The sequence below is a fragment of the Rhinopithecus roxellana genome, chromosome 16 (genome assembly GCF_007565055.1).
Source record: "Rhinopithecus roxellana isolate Shanxi Qingling chromosome 16, ASM756505v1, whole genome shotgun sequence".
In the NCBI taxonomy this organism is placed as follows: Eukaryota; Metazoa; Chordata; class Mammalia; order Primates; family Cercopithecidae; genus Rhinopithecus; species Rhinopithecus roxellana.
Window position 1 is genome coordinate 94,787,214 of NC_044564.1, and position 27,500 is coordinate 94,814,713.

Genomic DNA, 27,500 nt, shown 5'->3' on the forward strand with positions numbered 1-27,500 from the left:
GCATTTGCTTGTCTGTAAAAGATTTTATTTCTCCTTCAGTCATGAAAGCTTAGTTTGGCTGGATATGAAATTCTAGGTTAAAAATTATTTTCTTTTAAGAATGTTGAATATTGGCCCCCACTCTCTTCTGGCTTGTAGAGTTTCTGCCAAGAGATCTGCTGTTAGTCTGATGGGCTTCCCTTTGTGGGTAACCCAACCTTTCTCTCTGACTGCCCTTAACATTTTTTCCTTCATTTCAGCCTTGGAGAATCTGACAATTATGTGTCTTGGGGTTGCTCTTCTCGAGGAGTATCTTTGTGGTGGTCTCTGTATTTCCTGAATTTGAATGTTGGCCTGCCTTGCTAGGTTGGGGAAGTTCTCCTGGATAATATCCTACAGAGTGTTTTCCAACTTGGTTCCATTCTCCCCATCACTTTCAGGTACACCATTCAAACGTAGATTTGGTCTTTTCACATAGTCCCATGTTTCTTGGAGGATTTGTTCATTTCTTTTTACTCTTTTTTCTCTAAACTTCTCTTCTTGCTTTATTTCATTAATTCGATCTTCGATCACTGATACCCTTTCTTCCACTTGATCAAATTGGCTATTGAAGCTTGTGCATGCATCACATAGTTCTCATGCCATGGTTTTCAGCTCCATCAGATCATTTAAGGTCTTCTCTATACGGTTTATTCTAGTTAGCTATTCATCTAATCTTTTTTCAAGGTTTTTAGCTTCCTTGCGATGGGTTCAAACATCCTTCTTTAGCTTGGAGAAGTTTGTTATTATTGACCTTCTAAAGCCTATTTCTGTCAGCTCATCAAAGTCATTCTCCATCTGGCTTTGTTCCATTGCTGGTGAGGAGCTGCAATCTTTTGGAGGAGAAGAGGCGCTCTGGTTTTTAGAATTTTCAGCTTTTCTGCTCTGGTTTCTCCCCATCTTTGTGGTTTTATCTACCTTTCGTCTTTGATGTCGGTGACCTCCAGATGGGGTTTTCATGTGGATTTCCTTTTGTTAATGTTGATGCTATTCCTTTCTGTTTGTTAATTTTCCTTCGAACAGTCAGGTCCCTCAGCTGCAGGTCTGCTGGAGTTTGCTGGAGGTCCACTCGAGACCCTGTTTGCCTGGGTGTCACCAGCAGAGGCTGCAGAAGAGCAAATATTGCTGCCTGATCCTTCCTCTGGAAGCTTCTTCCCAGAGGGGCACCCGCCTGTATGAGGTGTCAGTTGGCCCCTACTGGGAGGTGTCTCCCGGTTAGGCTACATGGGGGTCAGGGACCCACTTGAGGCAGTCTGTCTGTTCTCTGAGCTCAAACACTATGCTGGGAGAACCACTCCTCTCTTCAGAGCTGTCCGACAGGGACGTTTGAGTCTGCAGAAGTTTCTGCTGCCTTTTGTTCAGCTATGCCCTGCCCCCAGAAGTGGAGTCTACATGTGGAGGCAGAGGCCTTGCTGAGCTGTGGTGGATTCCACCCAGTTCGAGCTTCCTGGCTGCTTTGTTTACCTACTCAAGCCTCAGCAGTGGTGGACGCCCCTCCCCTTGCATGGCTGCTGCCTCACGGTGGATCTCGAGAGTGCTGCACTAGCAGTGAGCAAGGCTCCGTGGGTGTGGGACCCGCTGAGCCAGGTGTGGGATATGATCTCCTGGTGTGTTGTTTGCTAAGACCGTTGGAAAAGCACAGTATTTGGGTGGGAGTGTCCTGTTTTTCCAGGTACCATCTTCTGTGAAGGTACAGCTTCACTTGGCTAGGAAAGGGAAATCCCCCGACCCCTTGCACTTCCTGGATGAGTCGATGCCCCGCCCTGCTTCGGATTGCCCTCTGTGGGCTGCACTCCCTGTCCAACTAGTCCCAGTGAGATGAACCAGTTACCTCACTTGGAAATGCAGAAATCACCTGTTGTCTGCGTTGATCACGCTGGGAGCTGTAGACCAAGCTGTTCCTTTTTGGCCATCTTGGAACCGGATTCAATTTTATACACATTTTTATACAGATTTTTTTTCCTGAACCATTTGAAAATCAGTTGTAGACATCATGCTCCTTTGCTCCTAAATATTTCAGTATATATTTCCTAAGAACAAGGACATTTTCTAATATTAACACAGAATAATTATCAAATTTAGGAAATTCAGTATTTTATCAGACTTCATGTTTGCCAGTCTGCTGAGCTTTAAAGGCCTTCTTTCCATTTTCCTATTGTGAAGATGTTTACAGTTATAAGAAAGTTGAAAGAATAGTTTGGTGAACATCTATGAACCCTCTTGGATTCAATAAATATTTTGATTTATTTTCACTTTCTCACAGACACATACTTTTTTCCTTTGCTCATTAGAAAGTTGCAGATACCATAACATCATCCCTTCAACACACATCTTTTTAAGAGCATTTTCCCTCATCACTACAATATCATTATTACACCTAAGGAAATTGACGGTAATTCCCTAATGTCCTCTAATGTCTTTTTTTTTTTTTTTTTTTTTTGAGACGGAGTCTTGCTCTGTCACCAGGCTGGAGTGCAGTGGTGCAATCTTGGCTCACTGCAACCTTCACCTCCTGGGTTCAAGTGATTCCCCTGCCTCAGCCTCCTAAGTAGCTGGGACTACAGGTGTGTGCCACCAAATTAGCCAGGCTAATTTTTTTTTTTTTGTATTTTAGTAGAGATGGTTTTCAGCATGTTGGCCAGTATGGTCTCAATCTCCTGAGTTCGAGCTCCGCCCGCCTTGGCCTCCCAAAGTGCTGGGATTACAGGCATGAGCCACCGTGCCTGGCCTTAATATCCTCTAATATCTGAACCGTATTCAGATTTTCTTTATTGTCCCAAGAATATGTGTGTGTGTGTGTGTGTGTGTGTGTGCACGTGCGTGTGTAAAATCCAAGCTGGTATTCCCTAGATTGAACCACATTCTGGGTTTGACTGATGGTTTCCTCATGGTTTGTTTAACTTGTATCTCTATCTCTATGTTCTATGTAAAATAGTATCTTAAGTTAACTGCGTTTTCCCCTGATATTACTGGAGAGGCTGATCACCTTTCATTTGCTGTTCAGGTTTCCTCTTCAGTGAATTCCCTATTCATATTCTTTACCTATTTTTTGTTGAATTGTCTTTGCCTTTTCTTAAAGATTTGTAGGAATTCTTTACATATTCTGGATAATAATCTTTCGTTGGTTATATGTAGTATCTACATTTTAAACAAGCAGCCCAAATAATTGAATTGCCAAGTGGTTTTTGGACAGCTCTTTTTAGAAGTTCTCATCATACTATCCTCCTCTTTAATCTATAATAGTTTGATCCCAAGTAAATAGATGAAAGAGGTAATGTTTAATCACAAAACACAAATGGACTAAAATGAATCAGAACCATGGTATGCCAATAAATATGACTTACATTCTTGTTAGCACTCATTTAAGGTACTCTTATCATCCTTAATATTAGAGAGTGCCAGTCTCATTTTGTTCTTCTGATAAATGAACATGCTATGGTTTAATAGAAAGAGTATGGGCTTTGGAGTCAGAGATCTACATTTATATCCTGACTATCCTTTTTCTAGCTACATAGCCCTATGCAATTTACTTAGATATTCATTCTACAGTTCCTCATCTGTAAAACTGCAAGTTGCCTTATACAGTGATTGTGAAGATACAAAGAATAATGAATATGAAAACATTTTGTCCAACATCAGATGAAAAATAGGCATTAAATCTTATCCTACTCTTTTTTTCCCTTCCTTTCTCCCTCCTTATGTTTTTAGACTCATAAGTATCACAGAACTGGTCCCTTTGAAAAACAGTATGTTGGTAGCTTACTGACTTTCCTGATTACATTTAGCCAGGGTTTTGTTTTCCAACCAGGATATGCACAGCCTGAGGCTTCATGATATTGCTACTGAAAACTTTGTGGCAGGCAGCAGTAGCTGGCCAGCGTTTGGTTTACAGTGCTCAAGTTACTTATAATGCCTTGCAGATGCTTAAGCAGCACAGTGAGGGTTCCATAGTTAAACCCACTGTATCTTTCTAGGAGCTTGCAGAGCTAGAAAGTGCCCTCCAGGAGCAGCATGAGGTGAATGCATCTTTGCAGCAGACCCAGGGAGATCTCAGTGCCTATGAAGCTGAGCTAGAGGCTCGGCTAAACCTAAGGGATACTGAAGCCAACCAGCTCAAGGAAGAGTTGGAAAAAGTAACAAGACTAACCCAGGTAAGTAGGAGCATAAAGCCAACTAGAAACTAAGTACCCTGTGCCTTAAGATATCATCCTTCTTTTATTTATGTCTTAATCTAAAATTAAGCATTTTTTCATACCATGTATATGGAGTGATGAGAAAGGCAGAATTTTAGAGTCAGACATTCCGAGTGCTAATAACTACCCCTGTGTGAACATGGGCAAATCAGTTCATGGCTCTGAGCCTCCCAGCCTTTTCCTCCTCTGTAAAATGGCTTATGGGGAAGACAAATGAGAGAAATGACATGAAAGCACCTGACATCGATACTCAATAAATGCTAGTTTGTTTGTTTTTCCTTCTTAGATCAGGTTTAAGAGACTTTTTTTTTTTTTGAGACGGAGTCTTGCTCTGTTGCTAGGCTGGAGTGCAGTGATGTGATGTCGGCTCTCTGCAACCTCCGCCTCCTGGGTTCAAGCGATTCTCCTGCCTCAGCCTCCTGCGTAGCTGGGACTACAGGTGTGTGCCACCATGCCTGGCTAATTTTTTGTATGTTAGTAGAGATGGGGTTTCACCATGTTGGTCAGGCTGGTCTACAAACTTCCGACCTCAGGTGATCCGCCCACCTCAGCCTCCCAAAGTGCTGGGATTACAGGTAGGGGCCACCGCGCTCGGCCGAGACCTCTTTTAGGTTGATGGTAAGTTGCAGTTTGCTGTCTCCTTTCAGAGTTGGTTGAAAGATCTACTAGTTTAAATTGTACTTGCAAGTTACAGAAAACATATCTAATAAATATTTATTGATTGGCCATTGAGGGCCAGGTGCTGTGGATTCTCTAGGGAAAGCACAGACATGGTCACCATCCTGTGGAGCTGACAGATCTCTGATTGGTAAACTTTAGTCCAGCAGGTGAAACAGGTGTGGAAGAAAGAAAGAGACAGGATTCTTTGGCCAAGGAGGAAGTAGTCAGGGAAGACCACCCTACAGAAATGATGTTTCAGCTGATGACTGATGGATGAGTAGGATTTGGCCATGCAGAGGGGACAAGGTGAAAGGGGTAAAGGTAAGGTATGTGTATTCTAGGCAGAGAGGTGAGGAGAGAGAGCATGTAGTAAGTACATTTGAAGTGCTGAAAGTATGCCTCCAGGATGCCAGGAGCAGGGAGAGGAGTGAGGAAAGAGAACGAGAGGTAAAGGCAGAGAGGCAGGCAGAGGCCAGTTGTAATATATTCTTTATCAGATTAAAAATACAATTTATTAGCCAGATGAGCTGCATCTTCTTTCAGGAAGCCACTTCAACCTTTCCTTTCTGCCTGCTGAAAATCTGGGTTCAGGACTCCAGTTTGGTTTTCCTATAACCTGTGCACAGTAAAGGTATTTATCATGCATATGATGATCATCTGTTTAGATGCTCCTAGATGATCTGTTTGTTTTACCCCAGCTAGACTCAGAGCTCAGTGAATGCACAGATTGTATCTGTTTGTTTCTGTTTTTTCAGTGCCTGGCATATGAGAAGTGTCAATACATGCTTATTTGATAAAAATGAAATAAATAAGATATTTTGAATCTCAGGAATGCATGTAAAAAATAATTCATATGATTAGAAAATGAACTAGAAATATATCTGGTTTATTATAGTAATTATGTATATTCCTTTTCTTATGAGATATCAGATCATCACTTGACAGTTGTCAGGATTGTATTTCTCAAGAGTGCTGAGTTTTGTAGAAGTATAATTGACAAGATTAGAGTCTCAGAAATTAGGAGGTTTTAGGAAAACAATAAAAATAACAGTAAATATTTTAAAATAATAATAAATAAAATTTCTAGATGGCATTTTCCTTAATAAATTCTCCTCTTTTCAAGCCAGACTGTACTAGCTTGAAATACATTGTCCTTTGTACTTTGATTGTCTTTTATTTTCTTCTCAGAAGTCTTGACAAAATTATTTTAAGAGCCTGGCCTTTTCACTGATTCACTTGGTATTGAAAGGGACATTCCCCCTTCCTCAGCACCAAGACTGCCAGGATTGCTCTTCAAACCACACTGAGAATATGAAGCATAACAGGTCTTCTGTCTCTGATCTGAAGATCTGCAGATCTCTGATTGGTAAACTTTAGTTACATGAACTCCCTTGTGATGCTTGATAAGTACAGATTCCTTGGCCCCACCCACCCTAGAGATTGTGATCCAGAATCTCTTTTCTGAGATAGAGGTTAGGTGTCTGCATTTTTAACAGGCATACCTAGTGTTGATACAGTTATTTTGAGGACCACAGTTTGAGAAATACTAGTCTAAGGGAAAGGAGAGCAAAAATTGTTGGATCACTTGCACAACTTTTAAAGGTAGGTGCTTTGGCCCACACCTGAAGATTCTGATTTGTTGTATTTGGGCTGAGCTGATTCCGATGCTTACTCCTTCTTAAGTGTTAATAATAGTTTAAGGATTGTGTGAAAAAAATTATCTTTGGTTTTTAAATTTGGGAGTACAAACATAAAATTGAGTTGTAAAACTATAGCTAGCCAGGGATTGTGTGTATTATGTAAATTTATTTATGCCGTTTAAAATAATAAATTATTGCTGTTTTATACTTTCATGTCATTGCTTCGTATGGTGACAGTTAGAACAATCAGCCCTTCAAGCAGAACTTGAGAAGGAAAGGCAAGCCCTCAAGAAAGCCCTTGGAAAAGCCCAGTTCTCAGAAGAAAAGGAGCAAGAGAACAGTGAGCTCCATGCAAAACTTAAACACCTACAGGTAGAGATTTGTTGTTTTAGAATACATTCTTACACAGAACACCCAAAGATGATGATATCTTTAGTCAGGCACTTAGCAACCTGCTCTAACATGTAGTAAGCAACTTGAATTACTAGACAAAAGGGAATTCTGGGTGGAGCAGCACCATAGCCCCTGTTCTCTTGTGACATTGTTTTAAGATTGTTATTTGTGAATCTCCTTTTGTTTTTATGATGGTGCAAAGAGATAGAGGCAGTGTCAGTAGTAAACAAAATACTGTGTAAACTCATGGGCAAAAGCAGTATCTTGCATTTCTTCTAAAAGTAGATTTATCACCAGACCGAACTAAAATGATCAGATTGGTGCATTCCTCTTCCACTGAAATATCTTTGTAATTATCCAGGAATTTAACTAGAGTGGGTTGCAGTGGGATTTCTTATGTGTAAACAGTTTTCACAATCCTCTTCTTGGAAAGGATGCTATTAAAAATGTAATCATTTTTTATTTGTGGGAATGTATGTCAACATATGTATAGCTGTTCTCACAGTAATCTGCTGAACAAACTGCAGGAAAAACAGGTGGATAGGATTTTTCTGATAATTAAACTCTCAAAGAAGACAGATGTCTGAACAAACAAGTACCTGAATCATCACTCAGATCTCCAAATCTGTGAGGCTGGGGGCCTCTTGGCTAGCTGAGATGGTAGCTGTTATCACCAGAAATAAAAGGGCAGAGTTTATGTGGCTTGGAGGAAGGGTTCCAAAAAAAACCATGTAGGGGGATTTGAGAGAAATAAGACTAAGCTCACACAAATGTTCTTCTTCTAACACTTCAAATGTTTGTTCCTTGAAGTTTAAAGAAATCTCATAACCTAGAATTTAATTTTTACAGCTCTCAGTTCCACTTCTGAAGCAAATATAAAAGATACACATGTTTTCCATTACTATGTGAGGTGTGTGTGTGTGTTGGGTCTTCCTTGAGTTATCATTTTCTGTTTTTAGTATAGAAATTTTCATATAACACAAAACCAGAATACTTATGACCCTTTATTTACCCATTGCCCAACCTAAACAGTTGTCAACATTCATTGTTTTATTTTGTCCACCTCTTTTGTTGCTGGAATATTTTAAAGAAAAATTTTGTACAAACATCTGTCTTTCACCTGCAAATACTTAAGTGTACATCTCTTACAGAAAAGGACTAATATATATTCTTCAGGGGCCTTCTCCAAAGTAGAAAGTGAAGTCAGCTTTCTAGAATGCTTACACGTGTTGTGGGACTAAGTTAGAACTAGATTCTTTGGTTACTTGTCAGCTAACCTCCTGAGTACAAGTTAAACCCACTCTACAATTCTTTGTCAGAAATCATTTAGTTGCAATGAACCAAAACCTACTCACAGTAGCTCAAGAAAGGAGACAGCTTGCTAGGAACCAGAGCTGCTCTGCCTTTGATGTTGATATAGGGGCTTTCTCATTTCTCTTTTTCCATCTCTCCGAGCATTGTTTGTGGCCCAGCATAGACCCCAGCCCTGAGCTGATGTATTTTCAAGTCCAACATTTATATAGACTTGCTGTACTGAATCTTGTTTCAAATTATGGAGAGAATGAGAACCTGTTTTCTGGCTAGTTGATGTGTTGACTGGCCTCAAGTCAGATGATCTGTGGCCAGGATTAGATAGTACTACAGAAAGGGCCGCCTTGGGGCAATTTTACAGATAAAGAGGACTCCAGACGGAACAGGCACTTGAAAACATATTAATTGCATTCTAAATTCTTCATTTCAGTTAACATTGTTACACTGAGTTTGAGGTAGATTACTCATAGGGAAATTTTAGGAATTTCTTTTTACTTGAAAGAGGCATTGTCTGAATTTAGTTCTGTGGTCTAGATATGTTTGTTAGTTCGTTAGTAGTGAAAATATGATGTCATGTAATAGATAATCCCTATTTCATCCCCCTCCATAGGATGACAATAATCTGTTAAAACAGCAACTTAAAGATTTCCAGAATCACCTTAACCATGTGGTTGATGGTTTGGTTCGTCCAGAAGAAGTGGCAGCTCGTGTGGATGAGCTAAGAAGAAAACTGAAATTAGGAGCTGGGGAAATGAAGTAAGGAAAAAGCAAGACCTCCAAGACTAGAGTGGGCCTCACAACTTGGGAGTTGTGAGTGTGAGGTTCAATGATAAACTCACCTTTCTAAGTTCTGTTAATGGCAAATTTCTTTTGTAAGGTTCTCCTTATAATGTTTTCATGACTGAGACAAAAGATTATTTAATTTTAATTGTCTGCCACTGATAGTTTTTACATTTTGGATCTTTTTTTTTGGTATTTAAGGGTAATTTTTGGTATTTAAGAGTTATTTTTTCTTGAAAGTTAATTATATATGGTCAGGAAGTAGAGCCACATTATACATTTTAAATAGAGAAGAAACATCAAAAGAAAACATAATTATTTCAAATATATGAAATGGACATTTATTTTTGGAGCAAATATTGTTAGCCTCATATGAGCCTATGGTTTCAGAGTGGCAGCAGTCATTTGATAAAACAATAATTTGCACTTAGGAGATGGTCAGTAAATTGCTATAGATTGACACCAGTCCCTCCACACAGCTTTTTACTCTGGAGCTAATGTTAATAGCATGTTTGCATCAAAAATTAAATGTCACATTTATACCATTTTTCCTCCTCCTTACTAGCATCCATAGTCCTTCAGATGTCTTAGGGAAAAGTCTTGCTGATTTACAGAAACAATTCAGTGAAATTCTTGCACACTCCCAGTGGGAAAGAGATGAAGCACAAGTTAGAGAAAGAAAACTCCAAGAAGAAATGGCTCTGCAGCAAGAGAAACTGGCAACTGGACAAGAAGAGTTCAGGCAGGCCTGTGAGAGAGCCCTGGAAGCAAGAGTAAGAAAAGGACAAGAGGCACCTGGAGGGAAGTGTTTGGCAAATATTAATGTTTTTCAGCAAATTACAATGCTTCCTTTGTCATGTAAATACAACATAATTGTTGTTATTTTCATTTTCACTTATAACAAGTCAAGCTGGGTGTGACTAAAAAACGCAACCCTGAATGTGGTTATTATGTCAAAGTCAGGCTTGTTTGTGACATTGTGTTTTCCTTGATTTGGAAGCAAAGGCAAGTTATTTTATAATAGGCAGGTAAATAATGCCACATTCCTAGAGTATGGTGTGTTGCCAGAATCTGGTATTTTTTGATGTGATGATTTTAATGAAGAGGCAGACATTCAAATGACTCCTAGAGATCGTTGAAGATAAAACCATTCCTGACAACTCGTTAGTAAATAATTAAGTTACAGCCTATAGTAAAATGGGTGATAATTCATAAAAAGTTTTAATTTTTCTTAAAATATATTTTGCCTAAAAATCATTCTTGAAATTTTATTTCCTCACAGATTAATTTTGATAAGAGGCAACATGAAGCGAGAATCCAGCAACTGGAGAATGAAATTCACTATTTGCAGGAAAATCTTAAAAGTATGGAGGAAATCCAAGGCCTTACAGATCTCCAACTTCAGGAAGCTGATGAAGAGAAGGAGAGAATTCTGGCCCAACTCCGAGAGTTAGAGAAAAAGGTAGGGAAGGCTTGGAAAATGAGACACATAAGTACCTGCTGGCAGTGTTCTGCCCACTGGCAGCTAGGTCAGCTGAGACGGGTGTGATCTGTAGTCACCTTTGGCTGCATTGCTGGCACAATGCTGAACCTGACCTGGGTGGGACCTAGATGCATGTCATTGAATCAAGAACCTAAGACCAGGTGTCGTGGTAGATGGAAACAAGAGAATTTGTAAGGAGTGACTTTCGAGTTAATTAGGTGGTACTTAACAAATGATATTGGGAGGAGTTTGACTCCTTTGAAACCTCTTGTCCAATTGGACACATCCATGGAAAGTTACTTTTAAACTCCTCATCATCCTTTCTAATACGCCTGCCTCTCTTTGATGGCTTTTCTCCATTCCACCTCAACCATCTACTCCCATTGTCACATTCTGGACTTTGTCAAGTTTAAAAATTGCACCCACCTCTGAAATCACAAACTGAAGTGTCTTGCTTTGATCATAACTGCTTATCTTGCTGGCATCCACACACTAAAAATTTCTCAACCTTATTGAGCTTCCAGTTCATTAGCCTCACCCCCACCTTTGCTATCTGTTAAGCCCTTGTCTTTACTTTCTTACTTGTCCAACTTAAATTTTGTGGTCTACCAGCTATAACTTTTTTTTTTCTCTACAAATATCCTCAAGTCCCTTGTCCTTTTCTACTGTTTTATTTCCCTGACAAAACTGAAGCTCTCTGCTTTCTTTGGGCCTGCACTTACACTGGGTGTTCCTGGAGAAAAAAGTCACCCATCCAGTATAGTGGTGTCATTAAAAACTTATAGTTACCAATCTCAAATGGACAATATGACCCTTTCCTGTGGTGATCTTCCTCTCCCATGCCTCACTGTTTCACACCTTCTCATCCTCACACCTGCCGTCTGCTTTCTCCCAGCCTCAGTGAATGACTTGCTTTATCTTTCACTGAGAAGCCATCAGTTTCCAAGTCCTGTTGAATCCGTCTCTAAAATATATCTGGAATATATGACCTTTTTCCTTCTCTGATGCTAGACACTTGTGCTGTCATCATCTCTCTTCTGGATGACTGCTGTGGCTGTCTGATCGATCTGTCACTTCTACTCATGACCCTGCTCTCCAGAGCTGCCAAGATGCTCTTTCTAAAATGTCAAGTGGCTATAATCAGTCTCCCCTCCTGTAGCTTCCTTTGTTCTTAGGATTAAGACCAAAATTCTTAAGCCTACGAGGCCTACATGATTTGCCTCTGTTTAGATCTCTACTTTTCTCACTGTGCTTCTCCTTTCAGTTGCTCAAAAATGCTAAATTCTTTTACTAACACCCTATGCCCAAGGCCTGATTTCAAAGGCAGGTTCATCCATGCCTTAGTGGTAGTGCCAGGAAATGTTTTTCCAATAGATGGAAGAAGTTATGACCACTAAGATTCTTGACCAAGAAGACCTAGTTCAAGTTTCTCACAGTTTTGAGATCTATTATTTATTCAGTGGATATATGTGGAGTACCTCCTGTGTATCAAGTATTGTTCTAGGCAGCAGTGAACAGAGTCCCTACCCTCCTGGAGCTTACATCTGAATTCATTCCTGCCAAATAATTCATCTGTTTAATTAATGTTTCTTTTATTTTAGAAGAAACTTGAAGATGCCAAATCTCAGGAGCAATTTTTTGGTTTAGATAAAGAACTGAAAAAACTGAAGAAAGCTGTGGCCACCTCTGATAAGCTAGCCACAGCTGAGCTCACCATTGCCAAAGACCAGCTGAAGTCCCTTCATGGAACTGTTATGAAAATTAACCAGGAGCGAGCAGAGGTGAGTTCACATGTACAGAACAGGTTTCCATCAATGAGGCTGCTGTCAACAAACGTGGCAACTTGTATTATTGATCTTGTTATAAACATTGGTTATTTTATAAACCACTGTAAAGTTGTCTGTTTTTCTTAAGACCTACAGATTATATTACAACCCCCAATAATTTATTTTGTGCTGCCGTGGATCCTGCATTCTACTGAGCCCTGAAAGGAATCACCAGATAAACATACTATCCCTACCTTTATGTGTAAGGATCTGCTAGGGGGGTAGCTGTCAATATCCACCTGGACAAGGGTTCTTTTTAGTAGAGACGGGGTTTCACCCTGTTAGCCAGGATGGTCTCGATCTCCTGACCTCGTGATCCGCCCGTCTCGGCCTCCCAAAGTGCTGGGATTACAGGCTTGAGCCACCGCGCCCGGCAAGGACAAGGGTTCTTGAAGGATTGTCATATAATCCCTCTGAATCTCAAATTTTTCATCTTGTGCAGTCATGTGAAAATGTTACTTCATAGTATGACTCCTTACTGAGCTAATGGCTGTACCGTGCTTTATAGGATGCAAATGCTAATAAGATTAAGATAGCAGATCATAGGAGACAAAAATATCTAATGATGAGAGCCCATAGAGACATAATCATGGAAGACTGTAGTAAAAGTACAAAAGTAAAAAAGTTAGCCTTTGCTCTTTCTGATGTCGCACCTTGGGGTTGGGGGCTGGGCAGGCTGCCCAACAATGGGGACAACACAGGAGAAGGTGGGGCTTGGGTGTCCATTTTTATGAACAGCCTGGTAGGCAATGTGATGAAAGCAGAGGAATCAATCCAAGAGGAAGAAATGGAGAAAACAACCTGTGATAGCAGTGGTGCCTTTCTCATACCTTTGTCCCAGTAGGAGTTGCAGGAAGCAGAGAGGTTCAGCAGAAAGGCAGCACAAGCAGCCAGGGATCTGACTCGAGCAGAAGCTGAGATTGAACTCCTGCAGAATCTCCTCAGGCAGAAGGAGGAGCAGGTCAGTGTTGGTACCCAGAGACCTCCCCTTTATCAGATTCTTATCAGTTCCTAAAAGACAAAATTACTTTGATGTCTCAAAGAATTCTGTAGTGCAGTCAATAGTTAATCAGTACTTTATCGTCTACTGTGTGCCAGGCTTGGTGCAGTTTCCAAGTAATGCAGTTTCCTCACTGGGAAAGTGTAAATAAATATTATAGAATCATAATCAAGTTGAAAGGATAAATGTGTTTGGGAAAGAATGAATTCATTGGCAACTTTGTGTGATTTTTTTAAAATAGTTTCGACTTGAGATGGAGAAAACAGGTGTAGGTACTGGATCAAACTCACAGGTCCTAGAAATTGAGAAACTGAAAGAGACAATGGAACGACAAAGGATAGAGATTGCAAGGCTGCAGAATGTACTAGACCTCACCGGAACTGGTAAAGGATTGGGCTTTGATTTTTGGCAGTGGTTTTGTAGTTGTAAAATTAAATCATCTTGTTTGTTTTTTACCTTTAACTGTTACAAATCAATTCCATGCTTGATTTAGAGAGCTGTGGTAATTAGCTTAATAAGTAAAATCAGATAATTTTAAAAGTATTTTCTGTAAGTGTGTTACTGGGGGACTTGGTTGCCAAGACAGGAGTTTCGTATTTGTGGCCGGGCGCAGTGGCTCACGCCTATAATCCTAGCACTTTGGGAGGCCACGGTGGGTGGATCACTTGAGGTCAGGAGTTCGAGACCATCCTGGCCAACCTGGTGAAACCCTGTCTCTACTAAAAAATACAAATATTAGCCGGGCGTGGAGGTGGGCACCTGTAAACGTAGCTACTCGGGAAGCTGAGGCAGGAGAATCACCTGAACCTGGGAGGCGGAGGTTGCAGTGAGCCAAGATTGGGCCACTGCACTCCAGACTGGATGACAGAGTGAGACTCTGTCTCAAAATAAAGAAAAAGAGGGCTTTGTATTTGTAATTTCAAAATAAATAATGTTTACAAATCAGTTTATTTGCTTTTTTTTTTTTTATTTACCAAAGGGCAGACTGAAAGTCAGCTTTGAGGAACTGATAAAATTAATTGGCTCTCATGGAATCTCTTTTATATTTTGAGAAAGAAAGGAAGTAAATGATTTCATATCAATTTCATAGAATGACTTTTCTTTACAGACAACAAAGGAGGCTTTGAAAATGTTTTAGAAGAAATTGCTGAACTTCGACGTGAAGTTTCTTATCAGAATGATTACATCAGCAGCATGGCAGATCCTTTCAAAAGACGAGGCTATTGGTACTTTATGCCACCACCACCATCATCAAAAGTAGGAATTCTGTGGTGTTGGGAATGTATACTGAATTTTCTTGAAGAAAGTGTGACATTGTCCCCTTCCCCAAATGTATGAGCAGGTACCAAAAATGACATTTCTATGCTAAGCAGTGCATTGAGGTTCTATAGTGTTTTTAATATTTGAGATGAAAATAGGGCTTTCTTGGGGAAGGTGACAGTTGGCTGTTCATACTCAAGTGGTATGTGTTAAGGTCCTTGAATGAGGATGCTGTAAGGGGAGAAGGTGATTTGAGCCCAGAGAGCCTGCTGAAATGGGCATAGAATTGTGCAGAACCTCCGACAGAAAAAAAGGCACCTGAATTTCATGTCCTTTTAACAAACATTCATTCAGTGCTTACTGAAGCCTAGGCCAAGTGGTAGGCAGTGGTGAGGCATCATATTGAATGGTAAAGCCCCTGCTCTCAAAGAGCTCATTGGCCATGCCAGCATAATTGCAAAATGGTGACAACAGACCTGACCTGTATTCTCTAGTTGCAGAGAGATGTTAAGGAATCATCTGATGGGAAGTTCAGGAAGGAATGCTTCTCAAGCAGTGGTGTGGAGTCAGCACTTAACAAGCAGTGAGCGATGGACTTTTAGGAGGGAGGAAACAGCTTGTATGGAAGAGGAGAGTTACTGGCTTAGCAAAGACAAGTAGCTTTGTGGGGCTAGAGGGTTTATAGGAACAGTGTCAGATGAGGCTGAAAAGTAGATTGGGGTCATGTTTTTTTATTTTTTTATTTTTTTGAGGTGGAGTCTTGCTGTGTCCCCCAGGCTGGAGTGCAGTGGTGTGATCTCAGCTCCCTGCAGCCTCCGCCTCCTGGATTCAAGCAATTCTCCTGTGTTAGCCTCCTGAATAGCTGGGATTATAGGCACGCGCCACCATGCCTGGCTAATTTTTACATTTTTAGTAGAGACAGGGTTTTGCCATGTTGGCCAGGCTGGTCTCAAACTCCTGACCTCAGGTGATTTGCCCACCTCGGCCTCCCAAGGTGCTGGGATTACAGGCATGAGCCATCACCGTGCCCGGCCTGAGGTCATGCTTTTTTTAAAGGGCCTTAGAATCTCTTACACTTAATTATATAGGCCATGGAAAATGGGTTGTGTACTAAAATGATCAGAGCTGTAGTTTAGGAATAATATTCTGGCTAGTACAGAGACTATACTTGTGGTAGGGTGAGCTTTCCGCGGGGCTCTTTGAACTGATTGAGGTAAAAAGTAGAAGCCAGAGCTAGATCAGTGGATCTGGGAAAGAGGAGATGAGATTAAAAGATGTTAAAGAGAAATGGTCAGAGCCTGGCACCTGAATGTGGGAAGTGAGAAGAAAACTGGGGCCTGAATGTGGGAAGTGAGGAGAAGGCTATATTCATCCAAAGCAGAGGGGGTCCTAGTGCCATCCTGCTAGAATCAGCCGATGAGCAATAGTCAGGGAGAAGCAGCTCAGACACACTAGGATCCCAGGGCTGTGTAGATTTAACCAGACCCCTGAAGAGCAGAATCTTAGATTCTCCCAGCAATCCTAAAGGAAGCCAACTCCTTGGTACAACCAGAGTTGGAGGTGGAAGCAGTATAAATTAGAGCAAAACATATAAGCCTGAGCTGGGTGAGGGTTTAGAGAATGTACCTACAGACTGGGAAGGAGAAAGAGGGTAGCAGAGTAGAGCTTTAAAGCCATGCCAAGCTCCCAGGACAACAGAAGACTGGTGTCCCCAGATTTCTTCGAAGTTCACAGGTTTCCTTTGCCTCAGTTGCTGGGCCATTAAGGATGAGGTTAAAAACAAAACAAAACAAAAAACCACTAGGAAAAATTACTACAGAGAGAACAGAGGCTGACACCCAGGAGTCTGATCACTATGGAGAACTTACTTTCATTTCTGTCTCCTGGGGAGTCGCTGCATAAAATTAACCCAGTCAAACTGCCAGATAACATGCTTTTTCCATTTCGGTATGGCCAAGGACTTGTGATGTCTAGAAAATTGTACCAAAAGAGAGGATAGGAGATGGGTGTTTTCAAATGGCTTTTGAAAGGATAAATAGACATTAATTTGGTTGCTTTCGCCACACTTTGAGCCCTTCACTTTCACAGACCAGTCTGATGTGACCCCAGCCATTACCCACACAGCCCTCCTTTCTGCATGGCTTCCCTGACACTGCCATATTGATCAAGTCCAGAGGGATGTCAATAAGCTGAATTGTGTATGGAACTGCAGTTTATGTGACCGTGTAATCACCTCACTTCTGTGAAAAATAAGGATAATGAAAAGAAACCAAGTTCTTTCTCAACCTTGCCTACATGTCAACTTTGCTCTAGACTTTGACATTTCTTAAAATCAGCCTTTCCATTTGTAATAGATAGTGTGCTTTGCTGTCATTTGTTTTAGGTTTCCAGCCATAGTTCCCAGGCCACCAAGGACTCTGGTGTTGGCCTTAAGTACACAGCCTCAACTCCTGTTAGAAAACCATGCCCTGGGCAGCAGGATGGGAAGGAAGGCAGTGGACCTCCCCCTGCCTCAGGATACTGGGTTTATTCTCCTATCAGGAGTGGGTTACATAAATTGTTTCCAAATAGAGGTAAGTCAAATCACATAGGAAAGTTGCATTTCTCTTGCCCGTTTAATAACCTTTTATTGATTCCCTGAAATCCCTAAGTCACAGTCCAGACTCCTTAGCTAGCTCCATAAGGTCTTCTGTGATCTGGTCTTGGCCAGTGACCTCTTGTCGTCATTTTAAACCCTGTCTGGAATGTCCTTCCTCCTTCCCCTCCCATGCTGCTGCCTACTTATCCTTCAGCAAGACCTAGGTCCTCAAACAATGCTCCTAAATGGAGCCTTCTTCCACCCTGCTTTACCCAGGCTGACTAAGCAGCCTCTTTGACTCTACTGGAGCACGGTGTCTTGTGTCTGTGCGTCATGGCATTAATCTCACCTTCCTAAAATGAAGTGTTATGGGTCTGTCTTCCAAAGCTCTGGGGAAGAGTCAGACCTGAGTAAATCTTTTTCACTTATTAGCTGTGTGGTCTTCGGCTAATTATTTAGCTTCTGAAACTGTTAATCTGTAAAATGTGAATATGACCTTCTGAGAATTTGTTCATTCAGAAACTTTTTTTTTTTTTTGAGATGGAGTTGCACTCTGTCACCGGGCTAGAGTGCAGTGGCACCATCTTGGCTCATTGCAACCTCTGCCTCCCAGGTTCAAGTGATTCTCTCTCCTGCTTCAGCCTCCCGAGTAGCTGGGATTATAGGCGTGCACCACCATGCCTGGCTAATTTTTGTATTTTTAGTAGAGATGGGGGTTTCACCATATTAGACAGACTGGTCTCCAACTCCTGACCTCAAGTGATCCACCTGCCTCGGCCTCCCAAAGTGCTGGGATTACAGGCATGAGCCACGCATGTGGCCAGGAAGTGTTTATTGAGTGTTTGTTGTGTGCCTGTGTTCTAGGTTCTCTGTTGTCAGTGATCAGCAAACATATTTTCTGGTTTTAGGGCAGATAAGTTAGTAAGCTATCACATTGGAGAGTGTTAAATGTCATGACAGTGGTAAACTCTGAGTGCTGTGAGATCTTGTATGTAGCATGAATTAGATACCCAGATGGTCACTTAATAAATTAATGAATAAATAAATGAATGCAGAAACAAACCAACAGATAAACATAAGAAAAACTCAAGTATCAGCCATAGAAAATACTTTGAATCCATGTTTTGAGCTGCTTTTCAAAAGTAGTTTTGACCTTATTTTCAGTTTTATTCTCACATCTCCAGTATCTTGGCTTAAATGCTGCTGTTCTCTACTAAATTTGTTTACCTGGTAAACCATGGGGGTAAAACACTCTTTTGTTTAATAAACTCTTCTGTTTGTTTCTTTGAAGATGCAGACAGTGGAGGAGATAGTCAGGAAGAGAGTGAGCTGGATGACCAAGAAGAACCCCCATTTGTGCCTCCTCCTGGATACATGAAGTATACTGTGCTTCCTGATGGTTCTCCTGTACCCCAGGGCATGGCCCTGTATGCACCACCTCCTCCCTTGCCAAACAATAGCCGACCTCTCACCCCTGGCACTGTTGTTTATGGCCCACCTCCTGCTGGGGCCCCCATGGTGTATGGGCCTCCACCCCGCAACTTCTCAATCCCCTTCATCCCTATGGGTGTGCTGCATTGCAACGTCCCTGAACACCATAACTTAGTAAGTGGAAAGACATACAGCTCTCTTTCCACACTGCTTCCATGGGTGACTGATAAGGGTATATACTTAATGAATTGACCTGTTTATGACTGTATTATATGGCAATGGTGTGTTTGTAAGGCTGATGTTTAGAACTGTGCAAGCATTTTCTTACTAAAATTTCTCTTCTAAAAGCAATGGCGTGTGCCTATAGTCCGAGCTACTCAGGAGACTGAGACAAGAGGTTTGCTTGAGACCAGGAATTCAAGGCCAGCCCCGGTAACAGCAAAAAACAAAAAACAAAAAAACAAAAATATCATATACAGGAGTTAGGGTTTCAGGCCAATCACAAACCTGGATCAGCCATTTAATAAATGTTTTCAGTCCAGAAATTTACCATTTTTACAAAGCTTATATATTTTTCTATTGACAGGTATTATATTAATGTGTATGTATATATTCACTTACTAGTGCCTGTACTTGTACACATACACATATGTATAATATGAGTGTATACACATACATGTATGTGCACGTGTATGAACATAGGTATGGACAGCATACAATAAGGTTTTGGTGGGGATTATCTCTAGGTAGTAGGATTTATTTATTTTTTATTTTCATAGTTTATATTTTGGTGGGGATAAGGTTTTGGTGGGGATTATCTCTAGGTGGTGGGATTTATTATTTATTGTCATAGTTTATATTTTATTGTACACAATATTTTGTATTCTGTTTTTCCTACTTAATGTTATAAGCATTTGCCCATGGTTTTATAAATGTCTTTAAACAGTATTTTAATGACTGTACAACATTTCTATATTTGTAGGTACTGTAGCTGACTCTAAATTCTTACTGTATCTCTTATTCTTAGGCTAGATTCTAAGAAATAATTATTTCCTAATCACTAGATTACTTCCTTTTTCTTTTTTCTTTCTTTTTTTTTTTTTTTGAGACAGACTTTCTCTCTGTCGCCCAGGCTGGAGTGCAGCGGCGCAATCTTGGCTCACTGCAACTTCTGCCTCCCCGGTTCAAGCGATTCTCCTGCCTCAGCCTCCCGAGTAACTGGGATTAGAGGCACCCACCACCATGCCCGGCTAATTTTTATATTTTTAGCAGAGACGGGGTTTCACCATGTTGGCCAGGCTGGTCTCGAACTCCTGACCTTGAGTGATCGCCTGCCTCGACCTCCCAAAGTGCTGGGATTACAGCCCAGCCTCATTAGATTACTTTCTGACTTTTTGGTTCTAGAGAAATAAAATACAATCTAAGCTCCTCCTTTTTCTATTGCTCCTCTTTTTCTATAGTAGCTTTTTCTATAGTAGCTTCTTTTTCTATAGTAGCTTCCTATTCTAAAAAGAGGAGCTTTTCTAAAGCTCCTCTTTTTCTATTCTAAGCTCCAGACTCAGAACACCTGGAGCCTTTGTTTTTTCCTTCCTCTCTTGACAGATTGAGTGGAAGATAAACTAGGACACATCAAGTCCACCAGTACCATTGTAATAAGTCAGACTAGTTTTAGAGGGTCTGTGTGCATTTACAAGTTTAACTATAGTAGTCACTCATACTCTCTTGCAGTTTTTTCTTGCACATTGTAATTTGTAACAATTTCTTTCTATTCAGCATTTATTGATAATCTCTTAAACTGGTTCTTTTACTCTCCAAGCTTACCGGGCGGTTTCTATAGTTTCTCAGGTGCACTTTTATACTTCCCTACGTTTGCATATGTTACTTCTTCAGCCTAGGTCTTTCCTCTTTCATTCATTCTTCAAAACCCAGGCAAAACACCTCTTCCTCTGGGCAGACCTCTCAGAAAACGTTTCTCCCATGTGTCCAGAGGAGGGAGAGACTTCTGTCTAGAAAGTCTTCTGTGCTAGACACCGAACTCTTTGGAGGCAGAGGTTATCCACAAGAGGCTTGGCGAGTGTTTCTCAATCATAGTCGGACTGTTTGAAAAATTAAAGGTTCTATTTGTCCAGCAATTTCATCTGTGACATTTCACTTTTTATACCAAAGTCTTAGAATCTACCATCATTTTTTGGGTCATTGATACCACTTTAACCACAGTTAATTTCAGCTTTTGGCAGGAAAGAGAGGAAACATCCTGTGATGTTTCAGCTCTGCGTTTTTCCCCTTCTTCATTCAGGAGAATGAAGTTTCTAGATTGGAAGACATAATGCAGCATTTAAAATCAAAGCAGCAGGAAGAACGGTGGATGAGAGCATCCAAGCGGCAGTCCGAGAAAGAAATGGAAGAACTGCATCATAATATTCATGATCTTTTGCAAGAGAAGAAAAGCTTAGAGCGTGAAGTAGAAGAATTACATAGAACTGTCCAGAAACGTCAACAGCAAAAGTAATTAATATATTTTTTATAATTCAGACAAATGCGATATTAGTTCATTAATGCTGTCGAATAGAACTTTCTGTAATCTTGGAATGTTCTTGATCTTCTGTCCAAAACAGTAACCACAAGCTCAATGTGGCTGTTGAGCACTTGAAATGTGGCTGATGGAGCTGAGGAACAAAATTTAATTTCAATTAATTTAATAGCCAGTCCAAAACAGTAACCACAAGCTCAATGTGGCTGTTGAGCACTTGAAATGTGGCTGATGGAGCTGAGGAACAAAATTTAATTTCAATTAATTTAATAGCCACATATTGAGTACCACATTGAGCAATACAGTTCTGAGTTCTTTTGGCCAATAATACAAATCAGTTCTTCTTGTAGTCCCCCTTGAAGAGTGGTATAACCATTTCCCTTCTCCAGTTACCCTAGCTAAAAATATGGCAGGGGTTCTCAACTCTTTCTCTTCTGTTACTCTCCTATTCTTCCAGTTGGTCTCTAAATCCTGCTGACTGCGTCCAGAGAGCTCTCAAACTGGTCCCTTTCTGTCATCTCCCCTTCTCTAGCTTTTAATTACTCTCATCCTAGCGATTGTAATAGTTTCCACACTGGCCTTCCATGTCTTCTCTCTTGGTCTACACTGTATCTTGACACACTGCAAATCGACTGTTCCACTTTCCCGTGTGATTCTCAGTCCCATCAGAATATACACAGCCCTTCTCCATCTGAAACCCACCTGTCTTTTTCTTTTATCACAGTGTTGGGTCTGGCTCACTCCTTTCCTGTGGTTTCCCTGAACACTACATTTTCTCCTGCCTCTATACCTTTGCTTGTACTGTCTTCTCCCTGCTGACCCCCCTGCCTAACTCCAGCATGTCTTCAAAATAAAGGTCAGAGATCCCCTCTCTTTTATTTCCTCGTTAAAAAGCCTATTTCTTCTCAGGTGCCCACAATTCAAGGTTAGCAACCTTGGTCATAGCACTGTTCACACAATGTTGTGGGGAGCCCAGGAGCTCCTTGAAGGCAGTAGCTGGACCTCCATCTCTGTGTCCCATCACCTGTCATAGGGTCACTTAGTGAAGGCAGCATCTGTTGATTGGGTTAATTATGCAAAAGCCTATCTGTTGCAGAAGTCCATGAATTATGACAGTTCCCCAGTTTTTGTCATTTAACCCAGACTGGCCCAGACCCCAGGGTGGTAGGGAGGCCTGCAGAGAACACAAGTAAGAAAGACGTGGTTGCTGCCATCTAGCAGCAGACATGTGACTAACAGTCTTGGCAAGTGAAAGCAAGGGCCACACCTAAAAGATAGGGGCTAGACGTTTGAAGGTTAGTCAGATGGTTGTATCTGTTATTTTTGTGAGTATACACATTGGAGAGTGGAATTTTTTTATTCTGAGGTATTTTGGAGGGAGGTGATAGGGTGGTAGTATCGCCACTTCTTTTCATAGTTATAAAAGTGTAATAAATACTATTCTAGGAAGTTTGGATAACACAAAAATGTTCCAAGAAGAAAGTAAAAATCATATGTATGCCTTCATTTAAAGAGAATCTGTTAAATGTTGAATTTATTTTCATATTTTTCTGTCATGCAGTGATAATCTAATTTTTAAATAATTTTGTCATGTTAGCCTTAAGATATTGAATTGTGTGTCATGGTTTTTGATATGTCAAATGTTGTCACCAGAGTTTTACTTTAGCCGAATGGAATAAATCACAAAATCAGGTAGTCTTCAGGGCAGCCTATAAACTGCCCTTGAAGGATAGTTTTGAGGGAATGGATGAATATTGTGGTAGTGGTTTGCTTTATTTTTGTACCTCAAGAGAATAGAAGTATCAACATTTTCTTGGTCAAGAGATGACAACACAATAATCTTTGTTGTTATATTTAAAAGGGCAAACAATTCCATGTCATGCATTTTACAGATTATGCATTTATTGCCAATAAGAATTCCATGTTTAATAAAATGGTAAACATAGACCTTGAACAGAATCAAATGTAGCAGTCTTTCTTATCTATTCTCATATAAAATTAGAAAATCATTGTAGATCTTTTTAGTAGTTAGGCTACAAGTACCTATGTTGTCTACATTTACAATTTTTTTTTTTTTTTTTTTTTTTTTTTTTGAGACGGAGTCTTGCTCTGCCACCAAGGCTGGAGTGCAGTGGCCGGCTCTCAGCTCACTGCAAGCTCCGCCTCCCGGGTTCACGCCATTCTCCTGTCTCAGCCTCCCGAGTAGTTGGGACTACAGGCGCCCGCCTCGTCGCCCGGCTAGTTTTTTGTATTTTTTAGTAGAGACGGGGTTTCACCGTGTTAGCCAGGATGGTCTCGATCTCCTGACCTCGTGATCCGCCCGTCTCGGCCTCCCAAAGTGCTGGGATTACAGGCTTGAGCCACCGCGCCCGGCCCATTTACAATTTTTTAATGGGTATGTATATTATTTTTTAGGGACTCCATTGATGGAAATGTTGAGAGTCTTATGACTGAACTAGAAATAGAAAAATCACTCAAACATCATGAAGATATTGTAGATGAAATTGAGTGCATTGAGAAGACTCTTCTGAAACGTCGCTCAGAGCTGAGGGAAGCTGACCGACTCCTGGCAGAGGCTGAGAGTGAACTTTCATGCACTAAAGAAAAGGTATGTCTTGTTGTGGTTTGGGGTGTGAGCTCAGTGTGGGTGAGTCAGCTTACTATCTGCATGAAGGATTAGAAAGAGAATGTGTGTGCAAAGAGGACAGTTGTCCAAGTCAGACATCCAGGTTCCAGGCTGGACTCTGCTAGTTAAGGAGATGTGAGAATTTGTGCAAGTCATACAAGTCCCCTGGCTTTGCTTTTCTTATCTTTAAATTCAGGCTAAGAATATGTAGGCTTTTCAGCATGGATTAAATAAAACAGCATATTTAAAATTCCTGAAGTTACTTAGTTCCTAGCACACCCCACCTCCTTATCCTGTGCGTCTTTTATATCTAATTATTTGGATTCTGCTGTGTTTTTTGAAATAGGTCAATCTTTATATTCTTATTAAACTACAATGGACCTCACAAGTATTACTTTGGTCTTCAAGTTGATAATGATACAAAATATTTTTTGGTCTGAGATAATATTCTTTTATTTTTTGAGATGGTGTCTCACCTAGGCTGGAGTGGAGTGGTACAATCTCAGCTCACTGCAACCTCTACCTCCCTGGTTCAAGCGATTCTCCTGCCTCAGCCTCCTGAGTAGAGATGGGGTTTCACCATGTTGGCCAGGCTGGTTTTGAACTCCTGACCTTGTGATCCTGCCTCGGCTTCCCAAAGTTCTGGGATTACAGGCGTGAGCCACTGCACCTGGCCCGATAATATTCTTTAGACTACAACACAGAGGGAAGTTGGGGAGAAAAAGGAGTTACCTGTTATTGAGCCACTGCTATGGCTATGCATGGCCATTTTGTAAATGTTTCGTTTAACTTTCCTGGCAGCCCTGTAAGATGATGTTAGCTTGGTTTACTGATGTAGCTCAGAGAGGCTCATTACTGGCCCAGGGTCACATAGCCAAGGACTCTTTTAATTAGATGAGAATTCCAGGATGGAAAGAGTTCCTTACCCACATGAAACACCTCAGGAACTATTATTTTTATTTTGCTATTTCAACATGAATATATTTAAATTAAAAGCAATCTATTACCTGGGAACTAAATTGTTTATTAAAGAAATTCTGTGAGTAATTAAGAATGGAAAAAGTCCTTTTCTTTTCAGATGAGCTGTTCCTTCTGTTGTCATATGTTGGATTACTGTGAGAGAAAATAGATGTGAGCAGAACTAGAGGAAAAAAAATCACTGTTATAATAATATATAATAAGATATATTATTTTGATGATATATCTTCAAAATATCAGTGGTATATTTTGATTATATATTTTGGTATATTTTTGTTATATATTAACATATATAGGTGTATATATATATAAAATCATCAAAAGAAAATTGATGGCAGTGGTAGTAGGCAGAGGTAGTAAGTGAACCAAGGCTGATAAGTTCTTTCACCTTCATCCTCCCAAAATGACTCAGGGAGGCAGCTTGGTAAGGAGGAGGAGAGAGAAAGTAGTGGCGTTTTGTAAGGAGTGTGCCAGACGCATTAAAACCTGACATAGAAGGAGACAAAAAACTATTTGGTGGCTTTTCTGGAATGCCTAGCGAGTTTTGTCCAGTGCTTTGCTGATGAAACTGACAGAAACAAGCTATCTGAAATGGAAAGACGTATGGTGAAATATGTAGCTCTCTGGGAGCTTGCCAACCCTTTTGCATGCACACAGATATTTAATAGACAAATTTAACATACGGACTCCTCTGGCTTTAGTACAATGGCAGACTTCAGTGTTTTTGTTTTTTTTTTTTTGGCTGAAGGTGAGTCACTGCTCTATTTTTGGAACTTTTGATGTCATTGTTTTAAGCATCTTATGTTAGGCAGAAAAAGAAACCAAGTTGATTAAAAAAAAATTGTGGGCCGGGCACGGTGGCTCACACCTGTAATCCCAGAACTTTGGGAGGTCGAGGCAGGTGGATCACGAGGTCAGGAGATCGAGACCATCCTGGCTAACACGGTGAAACCCCGTCTCTACTAAAAATGCAAAAAATTAGCCGGCGTGGCGGCGGGCACCTATAGTCCCAGCTGCTTGGGAGGCTGAGGCAGGAGAATGGTGTGAACCTGGGAGGCGGAGCTTGCAGTGAGCCGAGATCACGCCACTGCACTCCAGCCTGGGCGACTGAGTGAGACTCCGTCTCAAAAAAAAAAAAAAAAATTATGTTTTTACCAACTCTTATATAGGAAGATTTTAAACATTTGCAAAGTATTTAATGTTTGTGTTTGTCAGCCATAATTACATTATCACCAGATCAATGCATTTTTACTTCACTTGATAATGACTATAGAGTACAGCAAGAGTTTCTGTGTGGAGAGAATCTTGGTAAAATCACTTCATTACCACTTAGTTGGGTAGATAGTTTTAATATTTTAAATGATATAATAGTATTACAGATTATTTTGAAATAAAAAGCATCTTTAGTTCCACTACTTTCAAGTGACTGTTTTTATATAGTCTTTCTGTCTTTATTGACACGTGTAGTTTTACATAGTTGCTCTCACAGTGCTTATATCATTTTATTTTTCTCAGCCAACATAGTATTAACTTTCTTCTGTGTTGCTACATTGTCATCTGATCATTTTAAAGGCTACACAGTATTCCACTTTGTTAATGCATTATCACTTAGCCTATTATTTGTCAGGTCTTATATTATTATACAATGAGCATTTTTCTGTAGTAGTTCTTTGCTTCTGAATTATTTACCAAGAATTAGAGTTATAGTGAATGGACATTTTTATGTCTTTCTGTATCATCTTGTTTTCCAAAAGAGATGTACTGGTTTACATGGCCAGTAGCTGTGAGTGAGTATTGTAACTGAATGGCTTTTAATGACAGTTTCTTTTCTAGACAAAAAATGCTGTCGAAAAGTTCACTGATGCCAAGAGAAGTTTATTGCAAACTGAGTCAGATGCTGAGGAATTAGAAAGGAGAGCTCAGGAAACTGCCATTAACCTTGTCAAAGCTCATCAGCAGCTAAGGTAGGTGGATTCCCTAAGCCGTTGATGTACACATTGAGATGAATGAAAAGTTTGCTTCTAAGGGGATAATAATTGGTTTATGATAAATAATGCGTGGTAAGTCTACAGGACCTGGGGGGAATAAAGCAATGTGCTTTAGATTACTCCAGGCTGATGCAAAGGATTTGGAGCAGCATAAAATCAAGCAAGAAGAAATCTTGAAAGAAATAAACAAAATTGTAGCAGCAGAAGACTCAGACTTCCAATGTTTAAGCAAGAAGAAGGAAAAACTGACAGAAGAGTAAGTAAGTCCCCTGTAGGGCTACAAGGGGTTTGTGCTGGAAGACAGCTCTGGGGTTCCGAGTCCCTTAGTATCTGCTCTAGTGTTGCTGGTGCTTTGTAGGCTTCAGAAACTGCAAAAAGACGTTGAGATGGCAGAACGCAATGAGGATCACCACCTGCAAGTCCTTAAAGAATCTGAGACACTCCTTCAAGCCAAGAGAGCTGAGCTGGAAAAGCTGAAAAGCCAGGTATGGCAATAGACGCCTTGAAAAAACAACTGACACAGCACTGTATGATTATAAAAGTAATACATGTTTAATTGTAGAAAAGAATAAATGAGGCTATGTATTATAGTTGTTAATCATAAAGTCTGAACTAAATTTGAATCCCAACTCAATACAATATTTTTGAGTAAAAAAAGTGAGTCTCAAAACATGGTATACTCTATGATATCATTTCTGTTAAATGCCTTTATGAACACTTGTGGTTGTATTTTTAGTCAATACCAAAGTACAAAAGTGGTCATCTGATAAGGGGGATTCTGAGTATTTTCTGTTTTCTTCCTTTT

At 40.4% G+C, this 27,500-nt stretch overlaps 1 protein-coding gene across 17 annotated transcripts in view; it reads left to right on the forward strand.

Annotated features, from left to right (window-relative positions):
* Positions 1-27,500, forward strand: part of CNTRL (centriolin) — a 97,333-nt gene that overhangs the window by 51,057 nt on the left and 18,776 nt on the right. For 12 of the 17 annotated variants that reach the window (XR_004054003.1, XM_030919817.1, XM_030919815.1 and 9 more), the window contains 16 exons: positions 3,993-4,169; positions 6,749-6,883; positions 8,826-8,971; positions 9,561-9,768; positions 10,278-10,457; positions 12,080-12,259; positions 13,149-13,265; positions 13,546-13,687; positions 14,413-14,561; positions 16,948-17,137; positions 18,434-18,747; positions 20,870-21,078; positions 23,519-23,711; positions 26,541-26,671; positions 26,811-26,951; positions 27,054-27,180. Coding sequence is in view for 16 of the 17 variants with exons in the window: in XM_030919817.1 (XP_030775677.1) it covers positions 3,993-4,169; positions 6,749-6,883; positions 8,826-8,971; positions 9,561-9,768; positions 10,278-10,457; positions 12,080-12,259; positions 13,149-13,265; positions 13,546-13,687; positions 14,413-14,561; positions 16,948-17,137; positions 18,434-18,747; positions 20,870-21,078; positions 23,519-23,711; positions 26,541-26,671; positions 26,811-26,951; positions 27,054-27,180 (2,739 nt within the window). In the remaining variant the exon portion in view is untranslated. Of the gene's footprint in view, positions 1-3,992; positions 4,170-5,030; positions 5,138-6,748; positions 6,884-8,825; positions 8,972-9,560; positions 9,797-10,277; positions 10,458-12,079; positions 12,260-13,148; positions 13,266-13,545; positions 13,688-14,412; positions 14,647-16,947; positions 17,138-18,433; positions 18,748-20,869; positions 21,079-23,518; positions 23,712-26,540; positions 26,672-26,810; positions 26,956-27,053; positions 27,193-27,500 lie in introns of those variants that run through there. The other 5 variants (XM_030919827.1, XM_030919828.1, XM_030919830.1 and 2 more) reach the window with 5 other exon arrangements.